We start from the raw sequence: 18,008 nt of genomic DNA, 5'->3' as shown, positions 1-18,008 counted from the left end.
TTCTAATAAAGCAATTATAGCTGGTTTGCCCAAACCAGGCAAACACCCTCTGTTATGTGGAAGTTATCATCCTATATCTCTCTTGAATTCTGATATTAAGATCCTAGCTAGTATTCTTGCGTCCCGTCTTCGCAAAGTATTGCCTTCCCTGATACATAATTCTCAAGTGGGTTTTGTCCCGGGTCGTTCTTCCCAGAATCATCTTCATACATTATGGTCTACAAAACATATACCAGAAGATGCTTTGGTTCTCTCACTTGATGCTGAGAAAGCATTTGATCGCATTGAATGGGAATATCTCTTTACAATAATGCATCGATTTGGATTAGGCAACCAATTTATCAATAAAATATGTTTACTATATAATAGCCCGTTAGCTCAAGTCAATTGTGGAGGTTTCTTATCTCCCTCCTTTCCAATTCGCAGAGGCACACACCAAGGTTGCCCGCTGTCCCCTCTTCTTTTTCTCTTGGCAATGGAACCTCTAGCTGCTCCAATTCGCCAATCTCATGATGTTGTAGTTGTCCCTCTTCCAATTGGCCATCTAAACTTTACTTATATGCAGATGAGATTCTTCTTACTCTCACTAACCTCCCCCGTTCTCTTCCAGCCCTTCTTGAAATTATTAATGATTTTTCCTCCTTCTCCGGTTATAAGATAAATTGGGACAAAAGTGAAGCATTACCTATTTCAATCGGTACTACGAAATCAGCGATTTCTGTTTTCCCTTTTCACTGGCAATCTTCACACCTTAAGTAATTAGGAATTTTGATTAATAGAGGTTTAGACAATATGGTTGTGCATAATCTGGCTCCTTTATTTTCCCAAATGCAGAGGGACTTTGACAAATGGAAAGCTTTAGGTTTATCTTTATGGGGTAGAGTTCAAGCGATCAAGATGGTTACCTTACCAAGATTCATTTATGTTTTAGGTATGCTACCCCTTCACATTCCTTTAGCCAGTCTTAGATCCATCGACTCCAAGATAAAGCTCTTTATTTGGGGTACCCCGCCTTGCTGCTGCTAAATTAAAGGCCCACCGACTACATGGAGGCATGGGTCTTCCCTCTATCGAACATTATTCACTTGCCCTACATATTTCTCAACTTTCATTTTCCCTACCCAAATCTAAAGACATTCCACAATGGGTATCAATTGAACGAAGTCTTCTATCTCAAGATCCAGGACTATCCCTTTTATATGGTACTGGTACTAGTTCTTCTGAACCTAAAAATCCTATCTTATCAGCAATGCATACATCTTGGAAAAGAGGTCATCGTATATTAAGTTCAAATCCGCGAATTCACATTAAAGCTCCCTTATGGAATAATTCAGCTATTCATATCAATGGTCATACTTTGTCCTGGCCTTTGTGGAGGGAAGACGGCAGTTATTCTATAGATCAACTCCTACATGATGGAGATTTTAAAACTTTTCCCCAACTTTGTGAGGAATTCCATCTTCCACTTCTACACTCCTCAAAATATGTTCAACTTCAACAATGTCTTAAAAAACAATTCAGCTCTCCACCTTGGTTGCTTCAGGTTTCACCAATCTTATCTTATCTGCTATTATGGGGGAAGTTCAAGGGAGTGACCTCTGGTCTCTATAAAGCGTTTTTGCACCCTCTTTTTTCACAGCCTCTTTCACATACTCTTCAGACTAAATGGCAATCTCGTTTGTCTATTATGTACTCCAATGCTCAATGGGATCAAATTTTAGAGGGGCTGCACGAAGGTGTTTGAGAGGTACGTCTCAAATTCGGTATCTTTAAAATCCTTCCTAATTGGCACTGGTCACCAGTTAATTTACATCAAGAAGGGTTATTATCGCATACTTTTTGCTGGAAATGCTCTAATGCTGGTTGTGACATAACACATCATTTGCATATGTCCACTCACTAGACCCTTCTGACTCTTTGTTGGGAAAACTTTGAACTCTACAATGGCATTAATCTTAACTCTCAAACCTGCCACCATTATTCTACATGATTTCCGTGGTTTTCCGAAACTTTCTAAGCCACAGACTCGCCTTCTTCATACTGCTTTGGCTACAGCCAAGATCTGCATTTTACGTCATTGGAAGTCTTCCTCTGCTCCTTCTCAGGGAGAATGGTTGGTAGCAATGATGCGGACGGCCTTACATGAACGCACAATTTACAACCTTCAGGACCAAGCGGACATCTTTCTCCAAATGTGGTCCCCCTTTTTGGAAACTACATTAGATGATGAATCTAACCCAACTCCCTCTCCTACTGTACAAGCTTTTCCTATTTAATTTTATTATTTCATATGTTTTCCCTATACTATTTTATTCTGGCTACCCTTTCTCTTTCCTTTTTCCCCATTCCTCCCCACTTCCCCCCTCCTGTTACTCTGATTTTCCTTTTCTTTCTGATTATCTTTACCTAATTATTCTAATACTACAATATAAGATATGTCCATACCTTTTGTATTATTATTACATAATAGGTTATAGAGAATGTACTGTTAGTTTTGCCTTTCCCTTTCTTCTTGGGAGTATATTTCATAATCTATTAATTAATTATTCCTTTTAATATTCTGCAAATAAGATCCATTATTTTTTCTATTTTTATTGCTCTGCTGTTTTATGAATTTGATACTTGTTATGTTTTTTATTGCATAATTCAATAAAAAAAGTTAACACAAAAAAAGAAAAAGGTACAAATTAGCAACCTGCATACTGGTACCTTCAACCTTTTTGTGCTCATGTTAGTGGGCGCACAGTCATGTAAACAACAGACATCGGTGCACAGGGGTGGCATTTATGTGCACCCCACACCATTAGTTCTGGGGTGGAAAGTGTCCACCACTAGCACCACCTAGCTGCACGCTGAAGCACTCGTATGAATATATCTGGAGCCAGTCTGGCACCTGGAGGACATTCTATAAGGGTGGAATCTGCAGTTAGATAGAGTATCCATCCGAGAGAGCATTAATCTTGTTCTTTATTATCGCCAAGTGTGTTTCTTGTTTAAGAAAAATATTTGCATTCCATTTAGAAATTAGGTCTATACTTAAATGCTGCTTTCACGCTGTACAATAGTGAATTATAGAGCTATAGTTAATTCTATTTTATACCTTGATCTTTTTTACAATGTACTTATAGGAAATTGTCCTTTCTGCAGGGTCTCCCCAGATCTGTCTTTTGCAGGCCCCCAATATTTTTGCTGGCAATAGAACTCCGTGCACTTTACCCCGGCTAATTTGTGCGCTTACCCTGTCAACAAGGTGATGGTGGTAAAGCCCTAACTGGCATATTTTCCGTACCTAGAAGTCCCTAGTATATGGTGCCAAATGTACCCAGGGCCTGTAGGTTTAATATTACTAGTGGACTGCAGCACCCATTGTGCCACCCACTACAGTGGCAGTGCAAACATGTCTGCAGGGCTACTATTTGTAGCCTAGGTGTTGCAGTTTTAAACAGCAAATTAGACCTGCAAAAATAACCTCATTTGGCCGGTTAAAACCTTCCTTTTGAATATTTATAAGGCACCACTATTAGGCAGGGGGCACGGTATTTAAAAGTAGGATATGTATGAATTTAATGCGGAGCATGTACTACAGTGAAAAGGCCCCAGACGTTTGTCACTGTAGCAAGGCTGGCTGTTCCAAAGGAAAACACTGGGTTACATTAGTACATTTAATAATCCTACTTTCAGTTAGGAAAGAGTAAAATATAATGAAACAACTATTTGTAATACTTATTAAAAATCTAATTCAATGGGGAAGTCAGATATATGACCAATATTAAGGACAAGGTACGTTTAGAAAATGACTCCCTTTTCTGGTCTAAAACCTCTGGAGGCCAATTTGCATTTGCTCTCCCACTTCGGTCAGCCAGTAGCTTCTGAATAGGTGTGAAAGGCCTCCCACGAGCTAACAATAGGCTGACTTGAATGGACAGAGGTGACCACTCTGAACCGGTCAGAATATGCAGGGTCGGGCTGTGAGCATCCTTTTTCAGTTTACTGTGTCAAATCCTGCTGGGCAGGTCTGCAATTGGGTTGCACTTCAATAAGGTCTCCACTACAAAGGCAATGTTGGCAGACAGCAGGGCAGGGTCCTTCTTTTATTCCCTTAGCCAGGCAGATTCCAAATCACAGTGAGCTTCTTTTTGACTTTACAGTTTGAACTCCTGCTGCAGTGCCACATTGTGCTTGAGAGGGCTGCTACGGTTTTACATAAAACACATGGCACACACGTCAAGGGGGGAGAACAAGATGTCAAAACGACTCTTGTGAATTCACCATCTGGTTGCTGGAAAACTTCAATGTATTCTACCAGACTTTTGTCTCGGAGTTTAATTGGGGCACCGCGACTGCTTCACACGGGGTTCTAGTGTTAGATGTGGGAGGACACTAGGATTACCATAGTAGACACCGCGCACACCCCCCTAACCCTCAGAGCCCGCGTTTAATGTGACTGTAGAATTTCACAATTGTGAAGATGGGCCAAGTGGGTAGAGTTGGCCCCAGGAACTTTTACCTCATTGGTTAGGGCACATTCAGGAGTCATTCCCACCCATTTGCTTGTGCCAGGCATAAATGTGTCGCCTCCATGCACTCACTTCAGAACACTCCTGGACCCGAGGAATATCAAAAGAGGACTGAATCTGTCGTCTCTGACTGAAGATGAGCATTGAAATGATAGACCTGCTCCCTCCTGTACCCAGGACAAAGAAGTGGACACCAAGGGTCATAAGGCGGACATACTGTTAAAGCTACAGGGAGACAACAAGCTACAAGAGACATTTGCCTGCAACTACCCAGCAGCAATTAGACCTGGATCGGACCCTGCTCTTTGGAGTCCTGGGGGCTTTAGAACTGTACTCCTGTGGTGGATTGGGGGCTAATGCCAGAGTGTCAAATCTTTGACCAGGACGAACCTGGTTACTGTATCCAACCTGTGCTCCATCACAATCAGTGTCAAATTACACCCAGGTCTCACACTACTGCAACCATTCTCTATTATTGACACTTTATTCTTCTTGGTGCTATTCCTGGTTAAATCTTTAAGAATTCATATCTCTGGTACCCCTTATTGGAATTTTGTCATTTTGTTTATTACGTATTATTCTATTTTTCTAATTTCACTTGAGATTTTTATTGTTTTCCGTTTTGACTTGATTACTGCTTTGGTACTGCACAAAAACTTTAGGCATTGCTCGAAGTTAAGCCTGTCGGTTTTGTGCTATAGCTACCAGGGGGTTGGACTCCGGTTAATTTAGTGACTTTAAGGGCTTGCCCTGGCAAGGGCTGGATTATTCCTTGAGGTGTGCAGGTACCCAGACAATAATCCAATTTCTTACAGTACTTCATTCTCTGCAGCCAAGTATTTTATGGAATCTCATTTTTACGACACAAAGTTACTGCCCGACTGCAAGAGCTGAAGCTGTAACAGAAAGGGTGTTCACAAAACCCACAGGTCATCCTGCTTATAATTGCCAACCTTACATTCTTGGCAGAGTGTAAAATAAACTTACCGATAGTCCTGTGTGGAGCGGGAAAGTCCTGCGCTGTGATGCTTGTGAATGGCAGAGCATGGCACGCCACTCTCCAGTGCCATTAACCGTTGGAAGGACTGAGTCTTGGGGTCCCAGAGATATTTCACATTGTGGTGGATGAAGTATCGAGTCTGTAACAAGCAAGAAACAAAACTATTGTATTCCCAGTGGTTGCTCAGCATAACTTTCTTTGACATAAAAGTAAAAGATCACCACATCCATTTTTGTTACCCGACCCTGTAACGGAGCAGGATCTCAAAGAGGGTTACTTGCAGGCGGATTCAAATCTTCCAGTACAAAAGCGGCATTCACTTACTGTGATAGTTAGTTTGTACAATGTGTGGTGTAGCCAGGCTGACAGCATTATACACTGAAAATAAAACTACCCACATTGCAGCTTTAAGACGAAAGTCAGGAACCTAGAAAGCAGAAGAGCAAAAACTAAGATCTCCCTTGCATAGCAGCTGCGGGGTCCCAAGGACTCCCTGGAGGATTAAAAATAGGACATCGGTTGGTAGAAGAATGCGGAGATTAGAGTATCGTCATCATAATTATGACCCAAACAAGGGGAATATCACCTAATGAGTTTAAGAGCCTACAAATGCAAGTGCCTCCTCCATACACACGGGGAGCAGTTGAACAAATGAAATCACAGACGATAGGCTTTGGATAACTTGATTATTTACATAGAAAAATTATTATATACTATAAAAATTGGTTTTAGGGTAATTAATAGTGGCTTGCTGGAGCAGGGAAGATGGTCTAGGTTGTGAATGTTGGAAAGAAAATCACAGAGGGTGTTATTAAAAGTCAGAAGGAACAAAATGTTGCTCCGCCTAATTATTAGTGGTTAGATTTGTCCGCACCCAGCTTTAAAAGGTATGGAATAATCTGACACGATTTTTCCAGCCAGAAAAAAAAGGTTGTAAAAAAATCATGAGATTTTGGCAGCCAAGTTTGAAGATGCATGTTTGTATCTAACAGAAGGAAGCAGAATGCTTCAACATGCAAAAAAAAACAAAACATATGCAGTAAGACTGTATGGAATAGTGGATTCTGCCTGGTTTTATCGTCTCAAAAAATAATCAGGCCGACAAAGTAACTCCCCATTCTATTGAATCGTACTAATTATTGCACAGTACCGGGGTGACTCTACTGAATAGAAACTGTAAAATCACCACAGTACAGTACCAAGCGACTCGTATTGGGGCGGGAGTGTCTTTTCAGTTTCATGCCTCGAATGCGAACACAGCCTTTTTATAAGAGCAGAATGAATGAAGGTAAATTGGGACAGAAAGTTCTACAGATCTGTCAGAAAACTTGCTGCAGCAAAGCAATTCTACAAAATTATGTTAAAAAGTTGTGAAATCAAGTGAAGACTGTACAGATAAGTAATATTTTAGGGGGTGGGAAATGACAACTCATGAAAAAGGCTACAAACAAGACAAGGTTTGCTGGGATTCTCTCATAAATATGAAAATATAAGATGGCCGCTCGGTTTCAGGGTCTCTGGGACCTACAGATTTTCAGAGTTAAAGGAGCAGTCACATTCCTCAGCTTGTATATTTAAAAAGTTGAATTTAAACTTTACTTTTGCTTAATGGTATTCCTTAATTTGTTCTACTAACTACGCCCAGAGCAATCAATGGAATTCGCAATTAAGATAGCATTACTGAGAAGGTATTCTATTTGGCTCTATGTTAGTCAAATTGCGCAGTTCCTATTTGCCTTTTAACCTGTTTACCGCGGTGAACATTCCGCCGCGGTGCGGGCGTTCTAAAGGGTGGGCGGGGCTGCGTCAACGCGGGAAGACAAGGAGCCGCCCTCCACTGGATCCAATCCTTCCTCTCCCGCAGAACCCAGAGGATTCGACTCCCTCCCTTCCTCTTCAAACCCACGGAAATCAACTGCGGAGTACCCCAGGGATCATCACTCCGCCCCACACTCTTCAACATCTATATGGCCCCCCTCGCCGCCATCGTCAAATCGCATGGGCTCAGCATCGTATCCTACGCCGACGACACCAAGCTCATCCTCTAACTCATGAAGAACCCCGAAGACACAAGACTATGCTTCCAGGAAGGAATGAAGAACGTGGCAGCCTGGATGAAAGACAGCTGCCTGAAGCTAAACTCAGAAGACCGAGGTCCTCACCCTTGGACCCTGCACCTCCGCCTGGGACAACACCTGATGGCCCTCCACCCTCGGGAACCCAACCACCCCTAGAGACCACGCTCGGAACCTCAACATCATCCTTGACTCCTCCCTCTCCATGAACCACCAGATCAACGCTGTTGCCTCCACTAGTTTCAACTGCCTTCGCATCCTCCATAAGACTTTCATATGGATCCCCCCCCGACTGCAGGATTGTCACCCACGCACTCAATCAGCAGGCTGGACTACTGCAACGCCCTGAACGCCGGAATCAACCATACTCTACTACACAAACGCCAAAGCATCCAGAATGCCGCAGCCCGACTCGGCCTCGGGACACCGCGCCACAAGCACATGACCCAACACCTACGAAGCCTCCACTGGCTCCCCGTTGAGAAGAGGGTCACCTTCAAACTCCTCACCCACGCCTATAAATCTCTAAACAACAATCAGACCCAAATATCTCAAATAGATTATCCTTCCACGTACCCAAGAGGAACCTCCGCTCCGCCGACCTCGCCCTGGCAGAGGTCCCCCACATCCGCAGAGACAGAACCGGCGGGAGAGCTTTCTCCTACATCGCAGCCAAAACATGGAACGAGCTCCCAGTGAGCATCAGACGGTCCTCGACCTTGCACACGTTCAGGAAGGACCTCAAGACCTGGCTCTTTGACTGAACTAGAGCCGCCGCCCCCCCTCCCCCCTCCTCCACCAAGCGCCTTGAGACCCTCATGGGTGAGTAGCGCGCTTTATAAACCCTTGATTGATTGATCTCTCAGTCAAACTAGGGAAAAGTAACCATGTGGAATGAGTACATTAACAGGCAAGGCTAAGGACAGACAGCCCCCTTGGGCTGATGGACACAAAGTGTCCAAAGGAAATCTCGTGAGCCTTCTCCAACAGTCCAGAGATAAGACGATGTCTGCCTTACTCAAGGTATCAGCAGGACAAAAACCAGAAGAAAACCAATCGTGCACCAAGAATTTTTTTTAAAATCAAAATCCATGTCCACGCTTGGAGTGAAAGATCGATCGGCAGAAAGTGCCTGACCAATCAGTAAATGTCAGGGCCTCTTCATTAGCGTTCATAGAAAATAATTGTCATTCTATAAAAAAGTAGTCGAAAAATGTACAAATGCACAACACACTGATGTTCTACTAAGTGTCTTGTATAGTTAAGAGATCAGAAGTTGAGGCCACTCCTGTAAACATGTGACCATTAAAAAGGGCTAAACAAGTGAAAGACAGAACAAGATAACAAGTCTGGAAGAAAAAGTAGCACCTGGTACAGAGTGAATGGTACACAACAGCACTACAAGGGCAAGGGTTAGTTGCATTATGGATCAGATAGACGCAGAAAGAGCACATGCCCCAAAAAAGGTAAGTGCGTGTTGCTAAAGAATACCCCTAAAAGTCAGAGTAAAACCTATCAATAACGTGTTTTTAGAGATTGCTTAATAGCAAAGTTTAGCCCCTCTTGAAGAGCTGTATGTAACAAGCAAAAATGTACCAGACTGGAGGCATGGATTATTGCGTGGACCTTGCTGGAACGCATGGCAACAGAAAAACTGGTGCACATTTACTCAACGTGTTTGCTAGGACTCAGTGCAGAAGCATGTTGAGGAGGCACAAGCAATTTCTCACCATCTTCAGCTCTGAGCTGAGCCTTTTTAAACTCAAGTACCCACCATCCACCTTAAAATGTTTACTGCATGCTTCATCTCCAATTCAGGGAAGACATGGCTTGGCAGTTCGGGCTGGACTGTTCCCATGAGGCACAGGGTCAGACTGATTTGCATATGGCCATGTCTGAATTGGTCCGCCCGGAGTGAGCTAAAGAACGGTGATGGATTAAACCCAGATCAGTTGACTGGGGGTGAGTGTTTGTATTGTCAACGCTCCGTCCATCACCACCTTTGGTTTTTCTTTGTTTGCCCTAAGTTGGCAGGGTATGCTCAGACGTGAGTCCCTTGCTCACTTTGCCACTGAGTCAAGCAAGCCGGGCTGAAGACGGCGGTAATGCCAGAAACCGGTCCTGGGAAGCTTGATTCCGGTCCAGGGAAGACATGGCTTGGCAGTTCGGGCTGGACTGTTCCCATGAGGCACAGGGTCAGACTGATTTGCATATGGCCATGTCTGAACTGGGGTGGCGGAGTGAGCTAAAGAACGGTGATGGATTAAACCCAGATCAGTTGACTGGGGATGAGTGTTTGTATTGTCAACGCTCCGTCCATCACCACCTTTGGTTTTTCTTCATCTCCAATTCAAGCATGTGAATCTATGAAACATCCAATACTGGTGCGGAAAAAGGTAACTTATTTATAACCTTAGTTCTCCAGGCTTGGTAACTATTATAGATTCTCATGTGACCTATCCTCCTACCCTGTCCGGGCTCAACTATACATTAACGCTCAAAACTGTGCAATGAAATCGGAGGTATGGAATCCTCAGGGATATTGCTTTTTATTGGTTGAAGTTTGGCTATTTGGAAAGGATGTGAACAGGTTATTTACAGGACAATGTTAAAGCTTTTCAGGATATGTTTAACATAGCAGTGCTGACGAGTTTTTCGGTAGGAGTCCCAGCTCGATGGAGGGGATAATTCAAGCATGCGAATCAATGAAAGATTCAATACTTGAGAATCAATGGTACACGTATCCTTGAACTTCTGCAGCCATGCCTTAACTTCATATCCAACTTCAATGGGAAAATGGAGGACTCGAACAAGAATGTGATACTTGAACCTTTCCAATCTTCTAATTCGGTCACTCAAATCCTTTAGAAACAGACTCAACAGCTCTATTCCTAATTGTTTACTTTCACATATAACTTATTTATTAGAGTCATTTGTTTCTTTAACATTCAGGACAATATTAACCTCACTCATTTCATGTCATAAAATTTGGCTATCTTTACTAACACATTTAGTTCTCGAAGACTTTTCTTAGTTTTTACATGCTCTTGCAAAATGGACAATAATTCCTCTATTATTGTGAAATAAGAAAGGATTTATAATAACGTTTAGCTTCTCTAGAGGTTTGTGTTGCTGAAGCAAATCGAATAAGGATAACCCCTACATTTGTTCCCTCGCATTCCCTTGCATCTGGCCAAAACGGCTACAGTAGGAGTGCTCGTGCTCAAACAAAGTTGATGAATGAATATTAAGTGGGTTGTACAATGAAAACAGCCATTTTCCCGAAAGCAAACAATTTCATCCTACAAGGGTCAGAAGTATGTAGAATACAGTCCAAAAATATAAATTTTTTAAGACCCTTATAGGTATGGCTGCTGCTTAAAAACGGAGGCTTAATCAAACCGTTCACAGACCAACAATAAATAAAACCAAATAATTACTCTTTATAGCACTCAAGCTCCGACAAGAAGAGAGAGTAATGTCTACACACAGGCATAGTAGTTGTCAGTGTCTAAACTCCTATTGGTTAGCCCCAACACAGACTTAATGTGCAGGGAGAGTTTAAGAGGACACAAAACCAGCTTGTGATGGGAATATGAAGGGCTACTCACCTCTTTGAGCTCCACCGCAAGTGATTTCGACAGCAGGCCCTCCTCACACTCCTGTTCCTCCTCCATCTCAGGGGACGCTGGGTGGGGTTCCTTCGTCTCTGTGGACTGAGGAAAGCCCAGAGGGTCACATCCCGGGGCTGTCAGAGTGCGCACCCTCACACGGAACCAGGTACGAAACTCGTCCTGCAAGACAGACGACTGAATTGAGAGCTACACTCCAATGTTAGGGAGATATTTATATAGGAAAAATAGGTCAAAAATGAACATTTCATATAGACTGCGACAATGTATTGCTAATGAGATAGAGCCCTCCCTTCCTTCATCGCAATCAGACTCACATCTTTGTATCTGGCCTAAGTATATGAGTTCTTAAGACTTGTATGCAGGGGTAGATTTTCCCTCTTCAAGCTTCAGTTCAGTAAGACAACCGTCAGGAAGATCAATGCCAGGAGCGGGATCCACAGAGACCGCCTTACACTGACACGTGTCACACTTTACTTTAACTTGTACTAAAATCTGAAGAAATACTTCCTACAATGACTCAATGAAGCTGACAAGAAAACTGCTAGCTCTCATACACTGTACCAAACTGCGTACACAAAACCATGAGGTGTCCCTGTCCAAATCCGTACAATCTGAGAAACTGATGAACCTTTAGCAGAGAGCACACTGACCACCCTAACCACTGTGCCTTCAATGCCATTCTCAGCCCATCAACCAAACCTCACTGGTGGTGGCATTTTCTTTCCCAGACACAAATCTGGATATAGATATATATATATATATATATCCACACCAATTTCAGTAATAACATCAACTGTGTGTGCGGCAGCACCCACTTGTATGGCAATTATCAGTATCTAATCCTAAAGGGACAACTTCCAACACAGCCCTAACAAACCTATCTTACCGTGGTCTGTAGGAGCACCACCCAGGCATCCCTCAGCACAACCTTGCGGCATGTCCACTTCACGCTCCATCCCGGCAGCCAGTAGAGGAAGAGGAGGAGGAAACCACCAGAGCACAGTGTCCCCAGGCACACCAGGAAGATCTTCCAGCGACAGGGGCTGTATCCAGTGATTTCCTGGGGAAGCAGAGTGTGTGTTAGTTGACAGAAGATGCAGATGGTTTAACTTTAACCTCACTGTTCAGCAAACGCCTACGCTCCCCATGTACAGCCCTGCAAGCCTCTCATCTAGCATTGTATGAGGTTCCTGCTCATTTAGAGCTCACTAAGCAATAAAGCTTTTAGTCTTCTACTATTTAGAATCTAGATTTAGAATTTAGCTTCCTTTTAACACTAAGGTTGCTTAATGCAATGTGCTTTCCGGGTTGCACGAAAAATCCATGGTGTGCAGTGGATTTTTTAGCAGTGATGTTAGAAACTAGATGTGTTAAATGACCTTCAGGATCATTTGCTTGACAAGCGTAAGAAGAGAGTTCCACACAGCGCTATTTTTTTTGTTTTTCTTTCAAGTTCATCAACTTGCCACAGGAAAAAGGGAACCACAGATTAGCAGAGATCTGCCTGTGGGTGTTTGGAGAGGATAGGTTCATATGGGCCAAACTCAGGAGAACATGCGTTGAATGGATTTCATTGACCATGGGAACGCATTTTTAATCATTTAAAAAGCTTAATTTAGATGGGTTTAAAAAAGTTTTTGACTATGGCTCAAACCGCTTGCATTGGCATCATTTCACACATACAGAAAGTGTACTTTTATTTTATGCAAACGAGCATCCTCCACATGCTTCAAACAGTATTGTTAGAGCGCGATTGTCACATATGAGGGTATCCAGGCCCTGAGGAGCCTGCTGTGAAGGAGGAGCCGTTGAACAGCCAGGTCTTGAGTCCTTTCCTGAATTCAAGCAAAGCGATGCTGCCATTGGGTAAAGGGCGAGCTTGTTTCAAGCTTTCGCTTCAAGGTAGGAGAAGAAGCGTCCTCCACAGCTGCTGCAGCGGATACGGAGGGAAGTGAGCGAGGGAGAGAGAGGTGGAGTGCAGGTGTCTGGAGGGTTGGTGGAAGTTCAGGCGGTGGTTGATGTGAGCTGGTTCATGGTTGTGAAGGGCTTGGTAGGCATGGGTCAACATACTGAATTGACATCACTTCCAGATAGGAAGCCAGTGGAGCTTGAGGTGAGGGGTGATGTGGGACCATTTGGGAAGGTCGAGGAGGAGCCTGGCCACGGCATTCTGTATTGTCTGTAAGCTTTTCAGGAGGTGAGCGGTGATTCCTACGTAGAGGGCATTACCGTAGTCCAGCCGTATGGTGACGAGGGCTTGAGTGATAGTTCATCAGGTGTCGACAGGGAGCCATTTGAAGATCTTAAGGAGCATGCAGAGGATGAAAAAGCAGGCGGAGGTGACTGTGTTGATCTGGGTTCTCATGGTGAGTTTGCAGTCGAGGACGATTACAAGGTTGCAGGCATGGTCCATTGGCGAGGGTCAGACTTCAGAAGGCCACCAGGAGTTTCTCTACGGGGAGGTGTTGTTGCAGAAGATCAGAATTTCCGTCTTGTCTTTGTTAAGTTTGAGGCAGTTGTCTCTCATCCGGTCGGCGACGCCGGTCTTTCACCTGCGGAATTTGTTCATGGTGGTGGACAGGTTTTCTGAGACAGAGAGGATGAGCTAAGTGTCATCTGCGTACAATATGAAGTTTAATCTACGTTTTCGGACGATGCTGGCTAGGGGGTCATGTAGATGTTGAACAGAGTAGGGCTGAGGGACACCGCAGAAGAGGTTCTTAGGTTCCAAGGTGAAAGAAGGTAGGTGGATTTTCTGGGTTCTGCCGGTGAGGAATGTGACGATCCAGCTGAGGGCATCTCCTTGGATTCCGCTGTGCTGAAGTCTCTTGATGAGGGAATGATGGGATACTTTGTCAGAAGCTGCTGATAGGTCGAGAAGGATCAGGGCAGCCATGTCTACCCGGTCATGAAAGGTTCCGATGTCGTCTCTGGCTGTGATCAGGGCGGTTTCGGTGCTGTGGCTGGAGTGTAATCCGGACAGAGATGTCCAGCAAGTTGTTTCTTTCCAGGTGTTACGTAAGTTGATGGTTGACAGGCTTTTCAAAGACTCTAGCAGGGAAATGAGAAGATATTTCTTAAGTTCGCTCGGGTCAGCAGAATGTTTCTTGAAGAGAGGTTTGACTGCTGCATGTTCCCATTCCTCCGGGAAGGTGTCCATGGCAATGGATTACCCGAGGATGGTGGTGCGCTTGCTGCAGATTATCTTGCTCCGGAGGTCGTAGATATGGTGGGGACAGGGGTCCGTAGCGGATCCTGGATGGACCAAACTCATGATGGTAGTGGTGTCGTTGGTAGCGAGCTGATTACAGGTGGTGAGCATGTGGATGAGATTTGTGTCTGTCGGAGAGAAGAGGTAGAGGTGTCGACTGTAGTGAGTTGGGGTGCAAGGTTTTTGTAGATGGAGGAGATCTTGTTGTGGAAGAAGATCGCCTGGGGATTGCAGAGTTCCTGGGAGGGGGTGATGATGTTTTCAGTGGCTGAAGGATTAGAGAATTGTCGGACTACGTTGAAGAGTTCTTTGCTGTGGTTAGAACTGCCTTTGATGCGGTCAGTGAAAGCACTCCTTTTTGTCTCTTTGAGGAGTTGGTGGAATAGGTTGAGGGAGGTCTTGAAGGAGGCACAGTCTTGGGCTCTTTTCAGGTGCCCCATTTCATTTTAATTTGCTTCCAGTTCCATTTGGTGGTTCTCAGTTCTGTGGTATACCAGCTGACCTGTTTGGAAGATCTCTTGGGTTTGGAGGGCTGGACGGGGCGGTTCTGTCGGCACAATTATTGATCCATGCGGAGATGTTCTTGCTTGCCTGTTCAAGGTTGGTTGTGGTGCAGGGGCAGGCAGTGTTGAAGGCATTAGACCACTGGCTCACCGATACTTCACTTCAATTCCGGTGAGCAGTGCTGGGCGGCTTGGTGCCGTGGGTCCTGCGATGGTGAACTGCACAATGGTGGTGCTGGAGCCATTGAGGTTGGCGGTGCTGGAGCCGTTGAGGTTGGCGGTGCTGGAGCCGTTGAGGTTGGCGGTGCTGGAGCCGTTGAGGTTGTGGAGGTAAAAATTGAGGTCACCAAGGAAAATGTAGTGTTTGGAGTCGATGGCGGGTGATGAAATCAGGAATGGGACTGCAGAAGCTGGGATGAGGCCCAGGTGATCTGTAGGCGAGGGTGCCTCTGATGGTGGTTTTTCCATCGGTGTGGAGTTAGAAGTTGAGGTGCTCCTTGAGCAGGATGGTGTCGTCTGCGGCGGTGGTGCAGTAGATGGCAATTCCACCTCTGTGTTGGCTGATGTAGTTTTGGTATGCAATCTAGTAGTCGTCAGGTGTTGCTGAGGCAATGTTGGGGACGAATGATGGTTTGAGGCGGGTCTTGGTGAGGAAGATCAAATCAGGGTGAGGGAGGTGATGGTGTCTGATATCTCAGTGGCATGCTTGCAGAGCGATTGTGCGTTGAGCAGGAGGCAGTGGAGATGATTAGAAGCGCTCAGGATCGGTTTGGTGGTTCTCTTTGGGAGCATGGGTGCTCCAGTGTTGCAGGTGATAAGACAGTTTGGCCCTCAAGTAACCGCAGAAAAAGATCCTGCTGTTACTTGAGGGGAGGTGTGGCAATATTTGTTGCGGGGTCTGGAGTCCAGTGTTTGGAGATCGGCTGTGGTATATCTCCAGGTCATGGGTGGGCCAGGGTTGCGGACGTTGGGCGCGGTCCAGGTACAGACTAGCTGGCCTTTGGCACTGCTGCGCTGCGGCCTCCATTACGTAGGTCCTGGGAGGGGTGCTGGCAGCAAAAAACAGCAGGAAAAGAGCAATTGGTGTGACAGACCGGCTCTGAGAAAAAGCAGTGGTACAATGGGTCAATGCAAGCAACGCGGTGATACAGGAGCTTATAATTAACAGTGAGGGAGGCTACAACACATGAACAGTGGTAAAAATGCATCTATAGAAAGTTTAAATAAGGGGATAACAGCAGAGGCAAAATTCAAAACAAATACATGCATTAACAGTGGCAGGAGCGGCAAAGAACAGGGTGCGGCCTGCAGAGTCCGGTAGGCCTGCTGACCTGCAGCGAGGCGAGAGCTGGCTTAGGGACCTGCTCCTGCTCCATACATCTGTTACTGTGTGTGTTTTTCCTTGTTCATGCTGTTGTTTATTTAATAAAAAGTAGTTGTATTAATGTGTGTTCCTCCAAGGAAGCCACGTCAAGGATGTTGCTATATGTTGCAGTTTTCTAGGCTTGATTGAAAGAGCCTGTTATTCACTGAATGGGTTATAGTTTGATAAATTACATCAATGCACTGCCATCACTTTCATTTCCTATGCGCACCTCTTTATTAATATCCAGCAAATAAAGTGTTTAGCAGTTGCATCTTATTTCATCTGTCTTGAGTATTTCAAAAGAGACAGGTTCAATTAATGTGTCTTTGTTAATCCAGCCTTACTAGGTCATCTCACCGTTCTGAGCGCTTAGCTTTACTGTCTAAAACCCTATAAAAAAGTGATTGTTTGCGGATATGTGCCAGTCATTTTGGCGCCCTCTTTGGAGGCGGACTTGGTTAGTCCTCTCGCTTAACTATGATTTAGTTCCGGCGGTTTACTTGCTTTATACATTGACCTTATGTTAAGTCTCTTGAAGTATTTGATTTTAACTTATGATTGCTGATTCTCAATGATTTAACTAACAACTTTTTGCCTTATGCAATGATCTTGATTTTAAATAAATGTTTATGGTTTTGACTGGAATTCTGGTGTTCCATACAGACTCACTTCTAGGCCTTAACTCGCTTAATTTTTTTAATTAGAGCGTTGACAACCACAATCTGCACGTTTCTTAAGTACAAATTGCCCTACTTTGGAAACGGGCATTTCGTTCCTATCTTCTTCCATTCTAAAATTGGAACACCCCAAAGAATACACTTTTCTTTAATGACAGTACTAATTCCAAGCCTTGGATTTCATGCAATAAAAATGACTAAAGCCTACATAATGGCTGCTTGCCCAGAAGCAATGAAACAACTAGGTGCCTCTGCGAGGCAGCACAAAACACAAGAAGGCTGATGAAGATGCATGTGTTTGAAAGACCACTGGCCTGTGGCTGAAATTAACTATTCCCCCTGAGGTCAGGACAACACAGTGAAGTGTTTAGGTAGATAAAAGGGTGCAGGTTGTCACCAACAATTTAATCCAACTCAGTGTTGATCTAGGAATGTTCTAGTAATCAAGACCAAACATCTCAGAATATAATGCAGATACATAGATCTGAATGTTGTTAAAAGCACCTACAATTCTCCACAATAGCATTTCACCTTTCACTCACCATCTCCTCCTCTTCCTCAGCATTGACATATTTCTTGGCCGTTCTCTCCATGTTTCCTTCCTGTGAGTCACTGTCCTACCCCACCTCCAGGCTCCTGCAGAAAGAAGCGATAGACAAGAGAAACAGGAGCAAGAAAGAGATGAAGCAAGAAAAGAGATAGAAAAAGCAAAAGAGGAAATAACAATGAGGTGACAGAGTGGATAGAAAGTAGTACGCGTCAGGAGGACAGAAGACAACATTGATGTGAAGTACATAGGAGAATGGGATTAAATGAATGGGAGTAGGGAAGATGTAAGAGTAATAAAGAAGGGTGTGGGGAATACAAAGGAAACAAAAGAAGAATGTGGGAGAAAATGAAATTGAACCAATTAAAAAGGCTATAGAAAATACTAACAAAGTTCTAAGACAATGAAACACTGACATTGCCAAATTTTGTCCATAATCCACAAGAGTACACACAACAGAAATGAATCACTGAATAG

General features: G+C 44.2%; 1 protein-coding gene across 1 annotated transcript in view; it reads right to left on the bottom strand.

Moving 5' to 3' along the window:
• The window catches only part of LOC144798760 (polyamine-transporting ATPase 13A3-like), a 376,171-nt gene that overhangs the window by 286,615 nt on the left and 71,548 nt on the right, over positions 1 to 18,008 (bottom strand). The window contains exons 3-6 of the mRNA XM_078669780.1: positions 17,527 to 17,620; positions 12,114 to 12,287; positions 11,204 to 11,386; positions 5,505 to 5,656 (exon numbers count right to left, since the gene is read on the bottom strand). Coding sequence (XP_078525906.1) covers positions 5,505 to 5,656; positions 11,204 to 11,386; positions 12,114 to 12,287; positions 17,527 to 17,577 — 560 coding nt within the window. The 5' untranslated portion in view covers positions 17,578 to 17,620. The remainder of the gene's footprint in view (positions 1 to 5,504; positions 5,657 to 11,203; positions 11,387 to 12,113; positions 12,288 to 17,526; positions 17,621 to 18,008) is intronic.

Source organism: Lissotriton helveticus, chromosome 12 (genome assembly GCF_964261635.1).
Source record: "Lissotriton helveticus chromosome 12, aLisHel1.1, whole genome shotgun sequence".
Classification (NCBI taxonomy): domain Eukaryota; kingdom Metazoa; phylum Chordata; class Amphibia; order Caudata; family Salamandridae; genus Lissotriton; species Lissotriton helveticus.
Note: the sequence above shows the minus strand (reverse complement) of the source record. Positions and strands in the feature narration are given on the sequence as shown.